The 19506-nt window shown below is 48.7% G+C and overlaps 1 protein-coding gene across 1 annotated transcript in view; it reads right to left on the bottom strand.

Annotated features, from left to right (window-relative positions):
- Nucleotides 1–635: 635 nt before the first annotated feature.
- The window catches only part of SNRNP70 (small nuclear ribonucleoprotein U1 subunit 70), a 48756-nt gene continuing 29885 nt past the window's right edge, over nucleotides 636–19506 (bottom strand). The window contains exons 8-10 of the mRNA XM_029585062.1: nucleotides 2913–3014; nucleotides 2322–2409; nucleotides 636–1724 (exon numbers count right to left, since the gene is read on the bottom strand). Coding sequence (XP_029440922.1) covers nucleotides 1001–1724; nucleotides 2322–2409; nucleotides 2913–3014 — 914 coding nt within the window. The 3' untranslated portion in view covers nucleotides 636–1000. The remainder of the gene's footprint in view (nucleotides 1725–2321; nucleotides 2410–2912; nucleotides 3015–19506) is intronic.

Genomic DNA, 19506 nt, shown 5'->3' with positions numbered 1-19506 from the left:
CTTACAATGCACCAGGAAGACTTGTTTGTTTTCCCTGCAAATGTATTTTGAGATTGCAAAGCGTAAAATTCTAGTGGTCTGCTATATTATATATATATATATATTATATATGAGAATGTATGATATAGGGGCTTTTTCTCAGATTGTATATAATTCTCTGAATGCTTTGTTTTCTAATGCAAGTTATGCTTGGTATCTTAAAAAAAAACAAAACCCAACAATCACAAGTAACTGAAAAGGCTGAAGTTTGTAGTACTCACACTTTGGCTGTACTGGGGGGCAAGAGTTGACTCATCTACCAGACACAAAGTGATGGCAAGCGTGACTGCCTCCATGTCCATCTGTCGCCCTCGCCATCCCTTGGTCTTTTCTCCTGTTCCCAATCCCTTACTCCTGCAACTTACTGCCAAGCTTTCCCCGTTTCCATGCTCACACTCACTCTGTTCACATGTGACTGCCCACTGTTAAGCTCACCATCATTCTCTGGGAATTTCTGCTTTTTTCCCCTCTTTCATTTGCTCTTGTATAAAACAGTCGAAGCCCCTTGAGTTGAAAGCCAAAAAGAAAAGCCCAGTTTAGAATCTGGTGGACTTTTGAGGTAAGGAACGCCCCCAAATAAACTTGACAATACAACATTAAAATTCAATTTTAATTTTATTCCCTTGGACACAATTAAAAAAGAAAATTCTACAGCGACGCAAACCTTGCACAAACTCCTAGGATGGATTATTATACTACATAAACTCAGAAAACATACCCACCTACTGAAAAAAATTAAAGAAAAAAAAAAAAAATCTATAAACAGGCACCTGTCTGAGTTTCACCAGGAACGTTCGGGGAGGCCTTGGAATGCCTCCCTTTGGTTTGAAAGCTCTTAGCTTGCACACGCAAGTGAGCAACAACGAAGATGAGGGAGCCGGGCGTATGCGAGCAGACCCACGGATTGGTCCAGCTGTGGAAGAGACAGAGTTCACAGATGGGGGAAGGAGAGCAGAGCTGGTTACTCCATGGGGGGTTCCATCAGGTAGCCATTTTCAGCAGACATGTAACCATCGCCGGAGTGCATGGAGGACTCCTGGTCCAGGTACATGTCCTGACTGGTCTCTTCCAACTGCTCCGGCATCATGCCATTATCTGGCCCTCTCTCTTCCCGCTTGTCCCCACGGTCTCCCCTGTCCCTCTCTCTCTTGTGCTCCCGGTCTCTGTCCCTGTCCCGTTCCCTGTCCCTATCTCGGTCCCTGTCCCTATCCCGTCTCCTCTCCCGGTCTCTGTCCCTATGGCTGCGTCTCCGGTCCCGGTCCCGCTCACGATCCTTCTCTCTGTCCCTGTCTCTGTCCCGTTCCCTGTTCTTTTCTTCTGGCTCCGGTTTCAGCTCTATGCCATCCATGCCTAGGTCACCCAGCTGAACATCTTCCACAAGGCCCTCACCTGCTTCCAGCACATCACCCTCCCCCCGCTCTTCTTTCTTGTCTCGCTCGCGTTCTCTCTCACGCTTGCGGTCCCGGCTACGACTCCTGCGCTTTCGGTCTCGCTCCTTATCCTTGTCCTTGTCTTTTTCCTTTTCCTTTTCCTTGCTCCTCTCCCTGCTGCGCTTCCTCTCCTCCTTCTCACGGCTACGAGTCCGACGTCGGCGCTCTCGCGAGCGGCTTCTGCGCCGCTCTCGTTCCTTGTCCCTCTCCCGACTGCGCTCCCGCCGGTCACGCTCTCTCTCTCGATCACGGTCTCTGGAAATATAAAAGCCACAAGAACTACACATCAGGCAAACACTCAAACATTTCGTCCCTTCTCACCATCAAGTCAAGGACCACATGGGCTCCACAGAGATCAAGACAGCAAGATCTGGACCTATGGGAGCCCCAAGCTACCTACACAGGAAGTCCACAGACCTTATAACTACTATGGCTGCTGCAATGACTGCACAATTTGTCATCCTATAACTGAGATAGCAAAAGGCAGGCCTGACAGACCTATGACAAAGGATATAGGATGCATTTGTAATCGTATAGACCAGTGGTCCCCAACCCTGTCCTGGGGGCCCACCAGCCAGTCGGGTTTTCAGGATAGCCACAATGAATATGCATAACAGAAGATTTGCATGCACTGCCTCCATGACATGCACATTTTCTCTCATGCATATTCATTGTGGCTATCCGGAAAACCCGACTGGCTGGTGGGCCCCCAGGACAGGGTTGGAGACCACTGGTATAGAGCCCATGATCCTAATGTGGCGGAGAAAGGAGAAAAACCACACTGGATGGATAGTTTCTGCCTCGTCAAGCCATGCCATCAGCTACAACATCCACAGCGATGAGAAAGCTCACCTTTCATCGTATCTGGAGGTGTCGTCTCGGCCAGAGTGCCGGATATTCACATCAGCCCCACCCCTGCGTGTGCCACCGAGGCCGCCTCCTGCAAAAGAAACAAAGGCAGTCCATCCAGCCCCGAGTGCACAAGGGCAACAAGGGGAACCACTATGCTTAATGCCAGCAGAACATCTCAAAGGGGGAGAGCAACCAGTTCCTCCTAGAAACAGGGGACCATGCTAAGGGAGTTCTCATCCAATTCTAGCCTGTGCTGACAGGAAGTGCGGTGGGGAATAGTGTGGAGGAGCTCACAGCTCCTGCAGTCCCAGCTGCTCTCAGCAGAGGGCACTGTAAGAAATGACACAAGAGGTGTGGGCTGGGTGTGGGGGAGATCACATCTTCTGCTGTCCTAGCCTCTTCCAAGCATGCAGGAGCACTGGCCATGGGGCGGGGTGAGGGGAGACCGTCTCTGCCGATCCCAGCAGGGAGGCACTGTAGGGAATTGGCAGGTGCTCGGATGGAAATTAAATCCAGCCTGGTATGACCCGTACACACCTGAAAGCTCACATCCCACGGTGGCTACATGAGATTAAACGTTGATATCCTTACCAAGTCTGCGTGGGCGCCAGCCTTTCACCGTGCGTCCTCTCTCTACATCAACCAACACTCTTCTCCCGTCTATTTTCTTGCCATCTGCGTGCTTGTATGCCGCTGCAACAGATTGTGTCCAGAAGGGCAGAGGAGCTCCAGTTAGCCATGTCGTCCCAGGCCTGGCCCCCCGCCACCCCAATGCCCTGCTTTGCATACACAGAAGCAAGCCACCAGTCTTCTCTGGAGCATCACCAAGAAATGCAGTTTGGGACTCCCCAGAACATAGGCCACATGGGCTTAACTTGCCTTCTCCCACACAGAGTTGTGTTTGAAGTTACTCAGTCCCAAGTGAAAAAAAGGGAGAGAGAGATGCAAGATTTCATGGGTTTTCTAGGAATGGAAAGTAAGAAAACCAACAGCTACACAGAGGCACTTACTCCTTTCCACATTATAATGGGGCTACTTTCCAGAACATCTCATGTAAGGGGTGGATTAATGTCCTCTGCAGGGTGCAGAAAGCCCTTGGCCAATGGATTGTTCATGGAGCCAAGACCCAGATTGGGCCTCTGGGTACCCAACCCAGCTCCACCTGAGGCTGGAGGAATCTCTCTGGAACAGAGGCCTGCCCATCGCCTACTGCAGGAAATGAAGGACTTGGGGCTCTTCCCAGAAACCCAAGCCATCCAGCCTGGACCAGTGTCTCCCCAACGGCAATGGAGCATCCAACCCGCCACCCCATAATATCAGTACAAGTATACAAAGGGACTTTGCTGGGCTCCCTCCATGTTAAAGCTGCAAGAAAAGCAAAGGTTACAATCAACATCAACCTCCCTGGGCCTAGGGCTGACATCTGTCTCCAATCCAGACTTGCACAGCACTCACACCACAGAGGCATGGAAGGCAAGAAAGGGAAGGGAGGTGGGGAGGGGACACATTTGAAGGATGGGGTGCAAACACCAGCATGCACTGCAGCCCCCCCCGAGATACACCCTACCCACTAGCAAATCAGATAGGGAGATGCCGAGCTGCAAGTACAAACCAGGACACTGAAGCACAAGCTACTCATCATGTCCAAGGTGGTCAAGTTAGCAGCTGCCTGCCCCTCAACCCCTTCCCCCAAAACCATTTCCATCCCTCTTAGGAAGAGAGGGGACGTGGGTCTCCAGCCAGCCGTACTTGGGCCATGCCTACTCGATTTCTCCTCCTGCTGCTGCCAGATGTAGTGGGAAAACCTAGAGCCTGCGTCAGATGCTCCCCAAAGCCTCCCGCCCTCAGGCCACCCCCCCATCACACCCACACACACTTCCTCCTAATCACTCTCAACCCAACCCATTATCAACCACAGGGAGAGGAAAAAAAAAAAAAAAGTCAAGAGCCCTGAAATCTACAAAGACAAACAATGCATACAGGACTACCACAAGGCACCAGTAATGAACAAAAGGGAAAAAAAGATGTTTACCTGGAGACACTACTTACAAAACCTTTCAACTTACGGCCACAAACAACGAAACTCGGATGCTATCTTGCCAAAGATGAGGCTCTCTCTGAGCCTTGGCTGCTGCGGTTTGCTGACTTTGTGGGGGGTTTGGTTTAGTAAATTTTTTTTTTTTTTTTTTTGGTTTGGTTTGGTTTTGCACAATCTTGTTTCCTTTTCTTTGCTGCTGAGTGAAGTCTCACTAAAGCCTTACCTGTCTCAGCAACTAGGACCAGCCTTTACGGGAAAAAAAAAAAAATCAAGTCTCTTTTGTCTCTCTGTACTTTTGACAATATGCTGCTGCGCACAGACTCTGTGGCGGTGTGGCCTGCTGCTCCCAGAGGCAAGCCACGGACTCCGCTGGTCCCCTCGGCTCCGAGCGAGTGTGATGGCGGGCCCCGTGACTCCCTGGGGTCGGCACCTTCCCATGCTCAGGAGTCATCCAAAGATAGGAAACGTACGCCCCCCTGACAGGGCTTCCCTGACTTTTGTTTGGGGGGGGGGGGTGGTGGAGGGCGAGTAACCAAAGCCACCCCCCTTTTGCCACAGAGACTCTCACTACACACTTACATGGCAAGCAAGGAAGCCACTTTGTGCACCTGCTGGGTCATCTTAACAACCAGGTGCCCTTTAAAGGCGAATAACCAGATGGAGCGCTATGACCATTGCTGACCATTGTAAAATCCACTCAAAAAACTGCGTAACTTGCCTGATGCAAAGCACAAATGGTCTTAGGCTGGGTCTTGCCTTGAAAACGAACGCAAAACGTTTTACAACTAGACGTCAACTTTGCTACAATTTTGGTAACAGCGCGACAGCCCAGCAGTTCAGTTTTAGGAGCAGATTTTACCGTGATGGGAAAAGCCCCTCCGACTCGAGATGGCCATGCGTTGTGACCTGCAATATCCTGCCAGAGTCAGGCTTCCGCCTGGCTCCACAGCACACAGCAAGTGAGCGGAAGTGGAAGTGCTCCAAGTCGGGTTTCTGCGACACGGCCGGGAACCCAGCGCAATGTCACGCGCCTGCGGGGGAAACCCGGGGGGGTAGTGGCTAAAGCAGGGAAAGGAACGTGCCTTTTTTGCTATGTGCACTACTCTGTCACTTATAAACCACAGAGACAGAGGGGACCACGTGCAAGAGGAATGCCTCAGGCGGAGTCCTCGCACACATTCCAAAAAAGCATGAACAAAGCAAAAAGAGGCTTTGCGGCCCATTCCACCTGCCACCATCACTGGTTCCAAACATCATCAAAATGAGACGATGTAGAGGAAGACGAGCCCCACAGCAATGCTGTAAATGAGGCAGGCTTCTACAAACCAAGCAATGTTATCTGGGCGTTTTAAGTTAAAAGAGTGAGCAGTGGCCTGAGAGGGACAGAGGGTGGGAGGATGCAAGAGTTTAAAAATACCTGATTAAAGCTGCAGTTCATTAGTGACCTCCCCCAAAGTAGGGGGTGCACAACGCTTTCTTCCCATGCATAGAATGGAACTTACGACCAGAAACAAAGATAGGAAGATTTCTGCAGCTAGGGAAGAATTGCAAGCAACCCCAATCCCATCCTTTACATTACCATCAACCGTATACCTCTTCTCCAACCATCATTCCTTCACTTACCAAATCCAATGCCTCTACTGCTCAAACTTTTATCCCTTTAGATAGCAGACCCCAACTATCCCACCTCAGCTTTCAAATCCAATGCCTCTACTGCTCATCCTGTCATCCCTAGGATACCACATCCCAACAACTATACCACTCATCCTGTCATCCCTAGGATACCACATCCCAACATCTATACCACTCATTCTGTCATCCCTGAGGATACATCCCAACCATGCCTCCTTCACTTAGCAAACCCAATGTCTCTACTGCTAATCCTGTCATCCCTGTTGATACCACATCCCAACCATCCCACCTTCACTCAGCAAACCCAATGTCTACTGCTAATCCTGTCATCCCTAGGATACCACATCCCAACCATGCCTCCTTCACTTACCAAACCCAATGGCTACTGCTAATCCTGTCATCCCTAGGATACCACATCCCAACCATGCCTCCTTCACTTACCAAACCCAATGGCTACTGCTAATCCTGTCATCCCTAGGATACCACATCCCAACCATGCCTCCTTCACTTAGCAAACCCAATGCCTACTGCTCATCCTGTCATCCCTAGGATACCACATCCCAACCATGCCTCCTTCACTTAGCAAACCCAATGCCTACTGCTCATCCTGTCATCCCTAGGATACCACATCCCAACCATGCCTCCTTCACTTACCAAACCCAATGGCTACTGCTAATCCTGTCATCCCTAGGATACCACATCCCAACCATGCCTCCTTCACTTACCAAACCCAATGGCTACTACTAATCCTGTCATCCCTAAGATACCACATCCCAACCATCCCTCCTTCACTTACCAAACCCAATGTCTCTACTGCTCATCCTGTCATCCCTAGGATACCACATCCCAACCATGCCTCCTTCACTTAGCAAACCCAATGTCTCTACTGCTAATCCTGTCATCCCTAGGATACCACATCCCAACACCTATACCACTCATTCTGTCATCCCTAGGATACCACATCCCAACCATGCCTCCTTCACTTAGCAAACCCAATGCCTACTGCTAATCCTGTCATCCCTAGGATACCACATCCCAACCATGCCTCCTTCACTTAGCAAACCCAATGTCTCTACTGCTAATCCGGTCATCCTTAGGATACCACATCCCAACCAGGCCTCCTTCACTTAGCAAACACAATGCCTACTGCTAATCCTGTCATCCCTAGGATACCACATCCCAACTATGCCTCCTTCACTTAGCAAACCCAATGTCTCTACTGCTAATCCTGTCTTCCCTGAGGCTACCACATCCCAACCATGCCTCCTTCACTTACCATACCCAACCCCTCTACTGCTAATCCTGTAATTCCTGCAGATACCACATCCCAACTATCCCTCCTTCACTCAACAAACCCAATGCCTCTATTGCTAATCCCGTCATCCCTAAGGATATCATATCCAAACTCTCTCTCCTTCACTTACCAAATAACACCCTCTACTGCCGATTTTCACCCCCCCGCCCCTCCTGTCTCCAGATCCCATCATTTGAATCTTTCTCCTTTCCCTCTTTCAGTTTCCAGGTGGAACCATTGAGAAATCGAAGAGCTTGTAGGGTTTACCAAACGCAGGCTGGCATCTGTTCTTTACAAATCTCCCTTTGCTTGGAGTTTCAAAGGCCGTGGCGAGGCGACAGTGCTTCCCTCTCGGGTAAATACTGGTGGCTTACCTGAGTCTGTTTACCTTACCTTCACCTTTATTTAGTGGGGGGGTAAGAAAATGTGTGCAATATGAAAGAAAAACCCGAGCCTGAACTACTTCATGCCAGTCCCCAGGTTTGCAGACTACTTTTAAAGAAACAAACCATGTTCATGTTACCCCCTGTTAAAAGGCTTACCACCCCCCCCCCCTTCTATGAACAATTCAGCTCGTATAATTCTATCTGATCTCGGCAGCTGCAAATAACTGGCGGCAGCTGAGCTGGTCCTGGATGAAGCACCATCACCAATGCACTCTAGGAACTGCAGTCCGTCTTTTCTTAATACATTTGGAAGATATTTAGCACACCCACCTTGCCAAAAGAATTCCAATCACAGTTGTAGATCCAACTGCTTTCAAGACCCCCAGGACTACAATTCCCAGAAAGGACTGGGCTGGTATTCAGTAGACCGCCTCTCTCCAATAACCCAAGGGCACTTGTTAGCCTCAAGACTGAGCTAAGGTGACAGGGCTCCTGGGCGGATGCACCACATTTTAGGATGTGGTAGCGGTTTTAATTTTAAAATGTGATCGTATTTCTTAAGGAATCATTTGATCTCTGAGCCGAAATAACCCCTACCTGTTCCGTCTGACCTATAAACTCACTAAACCTGACTAGGAGGCTTACCAACATCCTGGCCTCCTCTTTACCCAGCGTACCCAAACCCACATAACCACCACCATCTCTCCGCAGATGCTTTCCATGCATTAAAGAGTTAAAAAAATGCCAAGAGAGATGTTTTTGATGCTAAGCATTTAGCAATCAAAGCCCTGAGCATGTGGTCTGTATACAGAGTCACATCTACCTTTGTACTACAGACTCAGCCTCACCAGGCTTCTCTCTCCTTCAGACTGGTTGAGGTGAGTATTTTTAGCCAAGGCTAAGCATACATAAACATATCACACTTTTAAAAGCAAATTCTATTTTTAAGTATCTTCTGCCGTGTGCTTCTTTTGAGATCCAGTACTCCCAACTGCTCCCCTTCCTTTACTCAATTATCCCATCACCACCCAACAATAGATTTAATAAGCCACTGTCAGAATGACAGCCAAGAAGAACTGGAGCAGGCTGTGATTCTGCCCACGCCAGCAGGAGGAAGGGTGCAGGAAATGTGCTATAAAGATGATCATCAAGGATCACCATCAAATGAAGTTGAACCAGGACACTGGGTCAGCACTTGCTCAGAGGAAACAGCATCCCATAACACTATGCTGGGACACTGGGTCAGTGCTGGCTCAGAGGGGAGAGTGTCCCCTAACACCATGCTGGGACACTGGGTCAGAGGGGAGTGTCCCCTAACACCAGGCTGGGACACTGGGTCAGAGGGGAGTGTCCCCTAACACCAGGCTGGGACACTGGGTCAGAGGGGAGTGTCCCCTAACACCAGGCTGGGACACTGGGTCAGAGGGGAGTGTCCCCTAACACCAGGCTGGGACACTGGGTCAGAGGGGAGTGTCCCCTAACACCAGGCTAGGACACTGGGTCAGAGGGGAGTGTACCCTAACACCAGGCTGGGACACTGGGTCAGTGCTGGCTCAGAGGGGAGAGTGACCCCTAACACCAGGCTGGGACACTGGGTCAGTGCTGGCTCAGAGGGGGGGGAAAGAGTGTCCCCTAACACCAGGCTGGGACACTGGGTCAGTGGTGGCTCAGAGGGAGAGCATCCCCTAACACCAGGCTGGGACACTGGGTCAGTGCTGGGTCAGAGGGGAGAGTGTCCCCTAACACCAGGCTGGGACACTGGGTCAGAGGGAGAGTGTCCCCTAACACCAGGCTGGGACACTGGGTGAGTGCTGGGTCAGAGGGGAGAGCGTCCCCTAACACCAGGCTGGGACACTGGGTCAGAGGGAGAGTGTCCCCTAACACCATGCTGGGTCAGAGGGGAGAGTGTCCCCTAACACCAGGCTGGGACACTGGGTGAGTGCTGGGTCAGAGGGAGAGTGTCCCCTAACACCATGCTGGGTCAGAGGGGAGAGTGTCCCCTAACACCATGCTGGGACACTGGGTCAGTGCTGGCTTAGGAGGAACACTAAAATGCCATCCTGGGGCACTAGTTCAATACTGAATCAGTGTGTGTGTGTGTGTGTGTCTCGCTCACTCTCTCGCCTGTTTTTCAGTCTTGAAGCTTTAATTTTACCAGACAGGAATGCTGGATCTCAAAATACTTTTTTCTTTCAAACTAATGAAAAACTGTATTTGAGAAAGCATAAATGGCTGAGTTTTTGAAAAATTGGAAAAAAGTCTAGTGTACTTGTGTTTACACAACCTCCAGGTAATCTGTTTACACTTCCTGCCCTAAAATATGTCTCAAAATCTGATGCAACGTCTAGGGATATATGAAAGGAAGTAATTTAGCCAAAACGTTAACAAGGTGGGAAAGTGTAATCTGAGATCCTAGGCGAGTATGTGTGTTTGTTTTTATCTTTTGGGGTGAGGTGGGAGAAGTAATTAATGTAGTGTGTTTGTGTGAAGAATTCTAAATTAAGGAGCTTGGATGCAATCAGCCTAATACTTAACTACAGCAAAACCCATTTGGTGCTTGTCATGGTTTGCACATAGGTGCCCAGACAACCGTTTCTCCACCCCCCCTGCCACAATCAATATGGCACTGAGCAAGTGCCCAAGTCCCAGTGGGGACCGACAGCCCAACTAAAAGTTATAGGCAACAGCTCAAGGGGGCAGGGCAAGCAGGAGAGGCCTAGAGAGCTTGGAGTAGCCCATCTTACACTAAAGGAGAGATCAGAAGTGAGGTGAAAGGGCAGAGAGAAGGAAACACAGAAAGAGAAAAGACGGCTAACTGGACAGGGCCAAGCTGCCATTTTATTTAAGTTAATTCAACTTATTATTCAATTATAAGCTGATTCCAGGGCTCAAGTATCTCTGGTAAATCCAAGGCCCGAGACTCCAGGTTCTGCCGCCTACCCTTCCTCACAAAGTTTCCAGATGGTGATGTTATAAGAAAGTAAGACTTGCCATACTGGGTCAGCCCAAAAGGTCCATCAAGCCCAGTATCCTGTTTCCAACAGTGGCCAATCCAGGTCCCAAGTCCCTGGCAGGATCCAAGGGCTAGATAGATTCCAAGTTGCTTATCCCAAGAATAAGTCATGGACAGCTGCAACTCCACCTTAATAATGGTTTATGGACTTTTCCTCAGGAATTTGTCCAAACCTTTTCTAAACACAGCTACACTAATAGCTTTCACCACATCCTCCAGCAATGAATTCCAGAGCTTAATTATTCGTTGAGTAAAAAAATATTTTCTCTTATTAGTTTTAAATGTATAACCCAGTAACGTCATTGTGTCTCCACTAGTCTTTGTATTAACGTTTCATTCCACTCATTTTATAGACCTCTATCATATCCCCCCTCAGCTGTCTCTTCTCCAAGCTAAAGAGTCCTAACCTCTTTAGCCTTTCCCTCATAGGGGACTCGTTCCATCCCCTTTATCATTTTGGTCGCCCTTCTCTGTACCTTTTCTGGTTCTCCTATATCTTTTCTGAGATGTGATAACCAGAACAGCACACAATACTCAAGATGAGGTCACACCATGGAGCGATACAGAGCCATTATGATATTCTCTGTTTTATTCTCCATTCTTTTCCTAATAATCCCTAGCATTCTATTTGCTTTCTAAGCTGCAGCTGCACACTAAGGAAAAATTACTGCTTACCTGATCATTTCGTTTTCCTTAGTGTAGAAAGATGGACTCAGGACCAGTGGGTTATGCACCTCTGCCAGCAGATGGAGACAGAGCAAACTGACACCACAGTATATATACCCCTACAGTGACATCAGCCTGCCAGTATTCTATTCAAAAGCAATTGTAAACAGACTAGAAACAAAACGATTAAAAAGTCAACCATTACTGTACTCAACCAACAAGCAACACTAAACTCAGGTAATGAATGTATGTACCCCAATCTACAGACTGGACAAACACTTACCAGTAAACCTCTGGAACACATAGCCCCACAGGACCACCATTAAACCAACATGTGATGGAGAGGCCCCTGCTGCAACAGATTCTTGTGCAGCGGAAGACAAAGGGGAGTCTTCTACCACGGGTCTTCGCAGATCCACATAACATGGTCTTCTGGGCCAATCCGGTGCCACCAGGAGCACTACCCTCCTGTGGCCTTCGATCCTGCGAACTATTCTGCCCAACAGGGGCCACGGGGGAAAAGCATACAGCAGCTTGTCTTCCGGCCAGACTTGTATGAGAGCATCGATACCCAAGGGCTTCGAATCTCTCCTGCGACTGAAGAAGCGAGGAACCTTCGCATTCCAAGAAGTCACCAACAGGTCTAGGAACAGAAAGCCCCAGCAAACCACTATGAGCTGAAATACCTCACCCGACAACACCCATTCTCCCGGGTCCAGACTCTCCCAGCTGAGAAAGTCTGCTCTTACGTTGTCGTTTCCTGCAATGAGAGAGGCTGAGATCGCCTGGAGATGCCCTTACGCCCATTCCATAAGTTGGTCTATTTCCAGCGGCATTTGCTAGCTCTTGGTTCCTCCCTGCCGATTGATGTAAGCCACTGTTGTTGCGTTGTCTGACATTATTCGGACCGCTTGACCCTGCAGTCTGTCACTGAACTGCAAGCATGCCAAACAGACCACCCTGGCTTCCAGGCAATTGATGTTCCAGAGAGACTCTTCTGTGTTCCAGCACCCTTGCGCAGTTAGTTCCTGAAAGTGCACTCCCCAATCCTGGAGACTCACATCTGTCGAGAGTATCAACTAGTCTGGCAACATCATGGAAACTCCCTCTCTCAGATGAACCTCCTGCAACCACCACTGCAGGTGAGAGCAGATTTCCAACAGCAAGTGGAGCCGAACCGAATAGTCCTGCAACTGTGGGCTCCAACGAGACAGCAGGGAGCGCTGAAGAGGACGCATATGCGCTCTTGCCCACAGCACCACTTCCAGAGTTGGTGCCATCAGAGTACCTGAAGATAGGACCACACTGTCGGGCGTACACTATTCACCAAAAGATGAACCTGCGACATCAACTGCTGAATCAGAGTTTCTGGCAGGAAAGCTTTGCCCTGCCTCATGTCGAACCGAACACCCAGGTACTCCATCAACTGAGAAGGCTGAAGACTGCTCTTAGCTAGGTTCACTACCCAACCAAGCTCCTGCAACAAGGAGATCACCTTGCAGGTTACCAGGCAGCTCTCTTCCAGAGACCAAATATGGGTGGTATTAGGATCCAATCCTCTCAATTCTGCTGCCACCAACCATAACCTTGGAAAAAATTCTGGGAGCGGTGGCTAGACCAAAAGGTATCACCCAAAACTGATAATGGCGCCCCAGCATCGCAAAACACAGAAAATGCTGGTGCTCCAAATGGATGGGAATATGGAGGTAGGCTTCGGACAGATCCAGAGAGGTCAGATATTCCCCCGACTGCACGGCCATTATCATCGAGCGTAATGTTTCCATGAAAAAATGAGTCACCTGCAAATTACAGTTGACCTCTGAGATCGAGGACGGGACAAAAGGAGCCCTCCTTCTTGAGTACAAAAATGGAATATCACCCCATACTTTCCTGAGACGTAGGCAACTAGAACCACAGCCCTCAGACTGAGGAGCTTGACAGGGTAGATTCCACTGCCTGATTCTTCTGCAGGGAGAGGCAAGGAGACACCATGAACACGTCCCAAGGAGCATTGCGAAATTCCAACACATCTTTCTCGTATCACCTCCAGGACCCACTGATCTGATGTGATTTTGACCCACCTCTGATAAGAGAGAGAGAAACACAGCTCTATCTCGTCTCCAGGAGTGGATCGGCAAACCTTCATTGTGAGGTTCGGGAGGATCCGCCACCCAAGCCTTTCTTGGCTTGTCTGGGACGAAAAACCTGAGAGGTGCCGAAAAGCCGAGTCCTCAAATTTCAACCCTCTGTAGTGATGAAACCGCTTGGAACCCCTAAGACAACCCCTCATACCAAAGGGGTGCTGCAACTGCTTCTTCTCCTCCGGCAACCAAGGAACCGGGGATTCGCCCCACTTACTGGCCAGTTTCTCCAACTCTCTCCCAAAGAGGGAACCTTTAAAGGGCAACTTTGTAAGATTAGCTTTGGAGGTTGCGTCGTCCGAACAATTATGCAATCATAATTGACATCTGGCGGCTATTACCGAAGCCACTCCCCTAGTCGAGGTATGGACCAAATTTATTTATTTATTTGCAATTTTTGTATACCGACATTCGTTAGGAAAACATCACATCTGTTTCCATGTAACAAAGTGGCCAACTGGGCTTTACAATGAAACTGATAGGCGAACTGGGTAGAGGGGAAGAGGGGGGAAAAACAAGGGTAATACTGTACAAATTGAAAAGCGAAATAAAATGGCTTGGTACACGCAATGAAAAACATTATATACAGGTGAATTATTTACAAAAATAATTAGGGAAGGGAGTTAGGAAGTGGGGAGAGAGGTAGAATGTTTGGGGGGCGAGAGGTTCATGTGTATGCTCGAGTAAAGAGCCAGGTCTTGAGATTTTGTCAATTTTTTGGAGCAGGTCTCAAGGCGTAGGTGGGTGGGAATGGAGTTCCATAGGGAAGGTCCAGCTAGGGATAATGCACGTTGTTTGCATCCCGCATCTGCTAAAAAGGCGGCAGGTTCCATAACTGCTCTGTTCACCCCAGAATCATCAACCTCCTGAGAGAGAAGCAGACAAGAGCAAGACACCAGGGCACAACAGGAAGCTATCTGCAATGTCACTGCCACTGCTTCAAATGCTTGTTTGAGAATGGCCTCAATTCTATCATGCACATCCTTTCAAGGCTGCTCCTCCCTCCACGGGAACAGCCACCTGCTTATAGATGGTACAGACCAGCGCATCCACTTTCAGAAAACGCAAATACTCTCTCAACGCTGGATTCAGAGGGTACAGGCCTTCCAATGTCCAACCCCTCTGAAATTTGCCTCCAGAGCATTCCATTCAAGATCAATCAATTCTTGAATGGCTTCCATAACAGGGAAAAAACAAGAGGCTTTACACAAAGAAACCAAAATGGGATACTTCCTTGGCTCAGACTTGGAATCTGCCCCAGATACTCCCAGCATCTGCAAAATCTGGGAAAGCAGGGACGGCAGTTCATCTCTAGGAAAGAACCGCAACATGGTCAGATACGATTCCGGTCCCAGTCGAATTTCCCCATCTTCCAGGGAGTCAGGATCTGCCTCATCATCAGTGCTATTCAGGTTTCTGTCGGGAATACCTGCAGCTAACAGAGGCGTGCTTCGGCGCTTAAACGTAGGACTGGAAGAGAGAGGGGCCACCGGCTGAAGATCCACCCTGACAGGATTAGACAGGGTTGAGGACTGCACCTGAAAAAAGGATTGTAATCCTTGGAAAAAAAAAACAAAAAACACTCTACCCAAGATAAGGCGGAAGGATCCAGGCCAAAACCAGGTGTATTGGAGTGGGGCCCACTGAGCTGCCATCTCCTGCGAAGGAACCAGTCAAAGGAGTTAAGGTCCGGCACACCTCAGACAAGTGCATAGCCAGACCATCATCAGACTGGGAAGAACCAGGCTTAGTAAAAAAAAAAGTCAGAGGAAGACAATTTTCCCTGAGCCTCTATGCAACGCTGACACATGTTAGAGGGCACTCCAGACTGAGATGCTTGAATATGACAGGCAATACAGAGAGAAAGGTGCTTAGCTTTCTTGTTCACCGGTGCCATTAGTTCGTCAGTTAAGAACATAAGAACATGCATCCAGCTGGTTCGCAATGAAAAATTTCAAGTGCACAGATTTTATACGCACAAAAATTAGGCGCCCCAAGACTAATGTGCCGCAAAAAACAAAACGCACAGTGTGCCAAACTCTGGGCCTACCACCAATATGCTCAAAAATGTGCACACAGAAGTGCGCCCAAAAGCTGAGCGCACAATTCGCACACAGAGACTCCTTGTTGAGGGCAGTCAAACACGCGCAGGAGAGCGCGAAAACGCCATCGCAGCCTACCACGCAGCATGCAGGAAAAAGCCTAACACCTGGGCTGCTCAACCCGCCAGGCTGCTAAAATTCCCTTAACCCCCCCCCCATGGGAGCGGGAACGAACGTCAGAATGGCACGCTGAGCACGGAGAACGGAAGTAGTCCTATAAAACCCCATCTACACTGTCTCTTGACTTTTTTTTTTTTTTTTTTTAAACTTACCTGAGGTCAGTCCTTCCCAGCTGAGTACAGAGAGTCTCCGGCTGCGGGGGGGGGGAGAGGGCATCTGCCATCACCGCTGCGCTCGTATTCCTGTGCCCGCTGCCTTTAAGCTGTACACAATCAGTTAAGTCCACGCCGGTGAAAAACCAGCTACTGGACCCAAGGAACACATCTGAGAGCCCACGGAAATCACCTCAGAAATTCTCAACTGGGGGAGGGACCATCTGGTATCACCGCAGGAGAGCAGGGTTTTTTTTTTTTTTTTTTTTTTAATTCTCTTTCTAAAATCTGAAGCAATCCTCATAGGGAGACACACATCCACCATCTGCTGGAGACGGAGAATACTGGTGGACTGTCGTCGCGGCAGGAGTATGTATACTGTGATATCAGCTTGCTCAGTCTCCCATCTGCTGGCAGAGGTGCATAAACCACTGGTCTTGAGTCCATCTGTCTACACGCTATGAAAGCAGAAGATTTCTTAAAGGCATTTAAGAGGAGGTGAATTCTGTCTGCTGCTGCACTTGCCCATGATGGGAGCATGGGGAGGGAAATCTGCTTCCCTATGCTCTCACCATGGGCAAGTGCAGCAGCAGACAGACTTCACCTCTCGAAGTGCCTTTAAGAATTACAAGGAATCGCTGAGATGTTTCTGTTGAGTTGTGCTGCGTTTTCAGAAGGAATGAAAGATGGAAAGCATGCAAGATTATCACATATTTATAACTATGCATATTACCTAGAGCTGTTACATGACTTTGCTGCTCTAAAAAGCACTTGTTAGCTTTAATTGCCTGCTTTAGTCCACCAATGTTTAACTCCAGCCCACCCATTTCCCTATTGGGGGAAACACCTCTCTCAGAGCACTGGACTCTCCCTTCAACAACCCAAAAGGTATGAAAAAAAAACCACACTTCTATGCAGTCAGGATAGGTACAGAGCAGGGTACTATCCTAGGAACTGGAGGGAGATCCACCTGATATTTGAGCCCTGCAATTCAGCACTAAGGGATCAATGGACACAGGGAGGAAACTAAAATGCTCAGCCACTTTCCTAATGTATACTGGGAGAAGACAATGCTACAGTAGGGTTACTGCTACCACAGCATCATCTGTCTCTCCCCCCCCCCCCCTAGAAAGCAGCACAAGGTCAAGACAAGTGTGAGAAGAAACAGCCCTCCTCTAGAACTAAGTCTGGGGCACTAACGTAAGGAGGAACGGTGCTGGATGCCGACACTGAACTGGGCTTCTGTGCACAAGTGTGTGTGTGTCTTTGCAAAGAGAGAAGGTGTGTGTGTGCGTGTGTGTATAGAGGTACTACGAAGGCTTACCCATCATACAAACCCTTATACCAACCATACAATGAGATGTTGTAAAGGGGAGCATTAGCATCAGCTGCAAGCCAGCAGTGGCAATTGCCATCACAAAGGTGGCTGCAGTGACAATAAGAACACACAATTAATACACCCCGCTCACAATACACTTTCTACAGTATTTCTTTAAAACACGTTCAACAAAAAGATTAGCACGCACTTTCTGAGATGGGCAACAGAACCATCTGTTGGAGCTGGGCCTCCATCCCACCTCCACATTATTAGGCCCTGTTCACAGTAGTGCCCAGGAAACCCTCTTTTACTGCCCCAACCACCACACGAAGATGCACAGGTAGCTCCTACAGATGCTTTACCTGTTGCCCATCCGCCACATGTCCAGTGGGGCCCTGATCACAGTAACTGTCACAGTTACTCAGAAGGCAGGTGCCGGTGACTAAATGAGCACAGAAGCACCCCCTCTCCCCATATGCTGGTTCTATCATCGCCTGTCATTGCAGACTGAAGGGCTGAAAATGCTACTGCTATCACTCATGGATCATGTCCCTACCTCAGGACAGCTCAAGCCTCTCGCTCACCAAACCCCCTTCCCACCTGTCCAATGTCTCCTATATAGGAAAATTGGTTCTTACCTGCTAATTGTCATTCCTGGAATACCACAGATCAGTCCAGACAAGAGAGTTTTGCATCCCTACCAGCAGATGGAGGCAGAGAAAAACTTTTCTAACACTGCTACATAAGCTAGAGTGCCACCTGCAGTCCCTTAGTATGGACCTGTACCCAAGCCAAGATGCAGACAAATCCAAAAGCTAACCTAACTCTCTCCTCTACGTGAGCAGGGAAATAAGGGTAGAGCCCTTCAACAAGAGCCCTTATGTCTACAGCTGGGATTGAAACCCCTGAAACTTAACCAATTACGCAAAGACTTTTCTGTCTTCTCTATGATACACATACACATAGCAGAGACAGCGGATAGGATGGGGCTCTGGACTAATCTGTGGTAGTCCAAGAATGAAAATTAGCAGGTAAGAATCAATTTTCATTTCCTGTTCATACCCCAGATCAGTCCAGACAAGTGGGATGTATCCAAGCTCCCCTAAGCCGGACAGAAATCTGAAAGACCAATTCGCAACACAAGCTCCCAAACAGTCCCTCATCAGGCACCCAAACATCTATTCAGTAATACCTGGTGAAAATGTGAAGCAACGACAAAGTTGTCACATGGTAGATCTCCTGACACTCCGCCCCCCCAAAAAAAACCAAAACACTGCCTGCACTCTTGCTCATTCAAGAGCAGCCCCTCCCTCTGAAATATAAAATGAAAACTATGACCTCTTTCAGCCACCATGCAACCGAAACTTTCAAAGCCTTGCACATTTGTTCCACTGAACAGCACAAAAAGGTGATCAGACCTTCGAAATCCACTGGAAAACTTAAGACACCGAAGTAAACACCAATGACCAACCAACAAACTAAAGGCTCAGGGTCCACTGCATCCAGATGCCAGAACATGGAAAGTTCAACCGGATGTCGCAGACAGGATGATGAAAAACGATGTTCAACAAAAATAATGGAACCATCTGCCAGGAAACCCCTTTCTCTGAAATTTGAAGAAATAGGTCCCTTCACAACAAAACCCGAAGTTCAGAAATTCGCCTGGCCTAACAGACAGCCACTAGAAAACACCACATCTGGAAAGAGTTCCTCTAGGAATGTTCCTGTAATGGTTGAAAAGGTGAACTACAAAGAGCCTTAAGCACCAAATTGGAGTCCAAGAAGGGTATACCCTCCTAAAAGGAGACCTTAAATGCTTAACGCCTATCAGAATACCACATCTAGATGGACCTCTAAAGAAATTCCATCCACCTTACCCTGACAAAAACAGTCTAAGACTGCCACCTGAATATGAAGAGAGTTCTACGCCAACCCCCTCACAAGTCCTTTCTACAGGAAGGCTCAATTCTGAGGACAGACATCCGCATTGGGTCAAGTCCTTCTTCAACGCACCAGACTTCACACACCTTCCACACCCTAACATAAGCCAAGGCAGTGAACGGTTGTCCGGTTTGAAGTAAGGCAGCAATAGCTGCTTCTGAGTACTCCTTCAACTGCAACCATCTCCTACCAAAGGCCAGGCCACGAGACAAAAGCAATCTGAAAAGATTGGACCCTATCAGAACAGCCACTGAAGATGACCTAACTTCAAAGGACCATTGACTGCGAGATTTACCCAGACACGCAAATTAGTGTCAACGTGACCACTCTGGCACAATTAGAATACAACTGAACTCACACTGGCCACAAAAGAACCAACGTG

Source organism: Rhinatrema bivittatum, chromosome 19 (assembly GCF_901001135.1).
Source record: "Rhinatrema bivittatum chromosome 19, aRhiBiv1.1, whole genome shotgun sequence".
In the NCBI taxonomy this organism is placed as follows: Eukaryota; Metazoa; Chordata; class Amphibia; order Gymnophiona; family Rhinatrematidae; genus Rhinatrema; species Rhinatrema bivittatum.
Note: the sequence above shows the minus strand (reverse complement) of the source record. Positions and strands in the feature narration are given on the sequence as shown.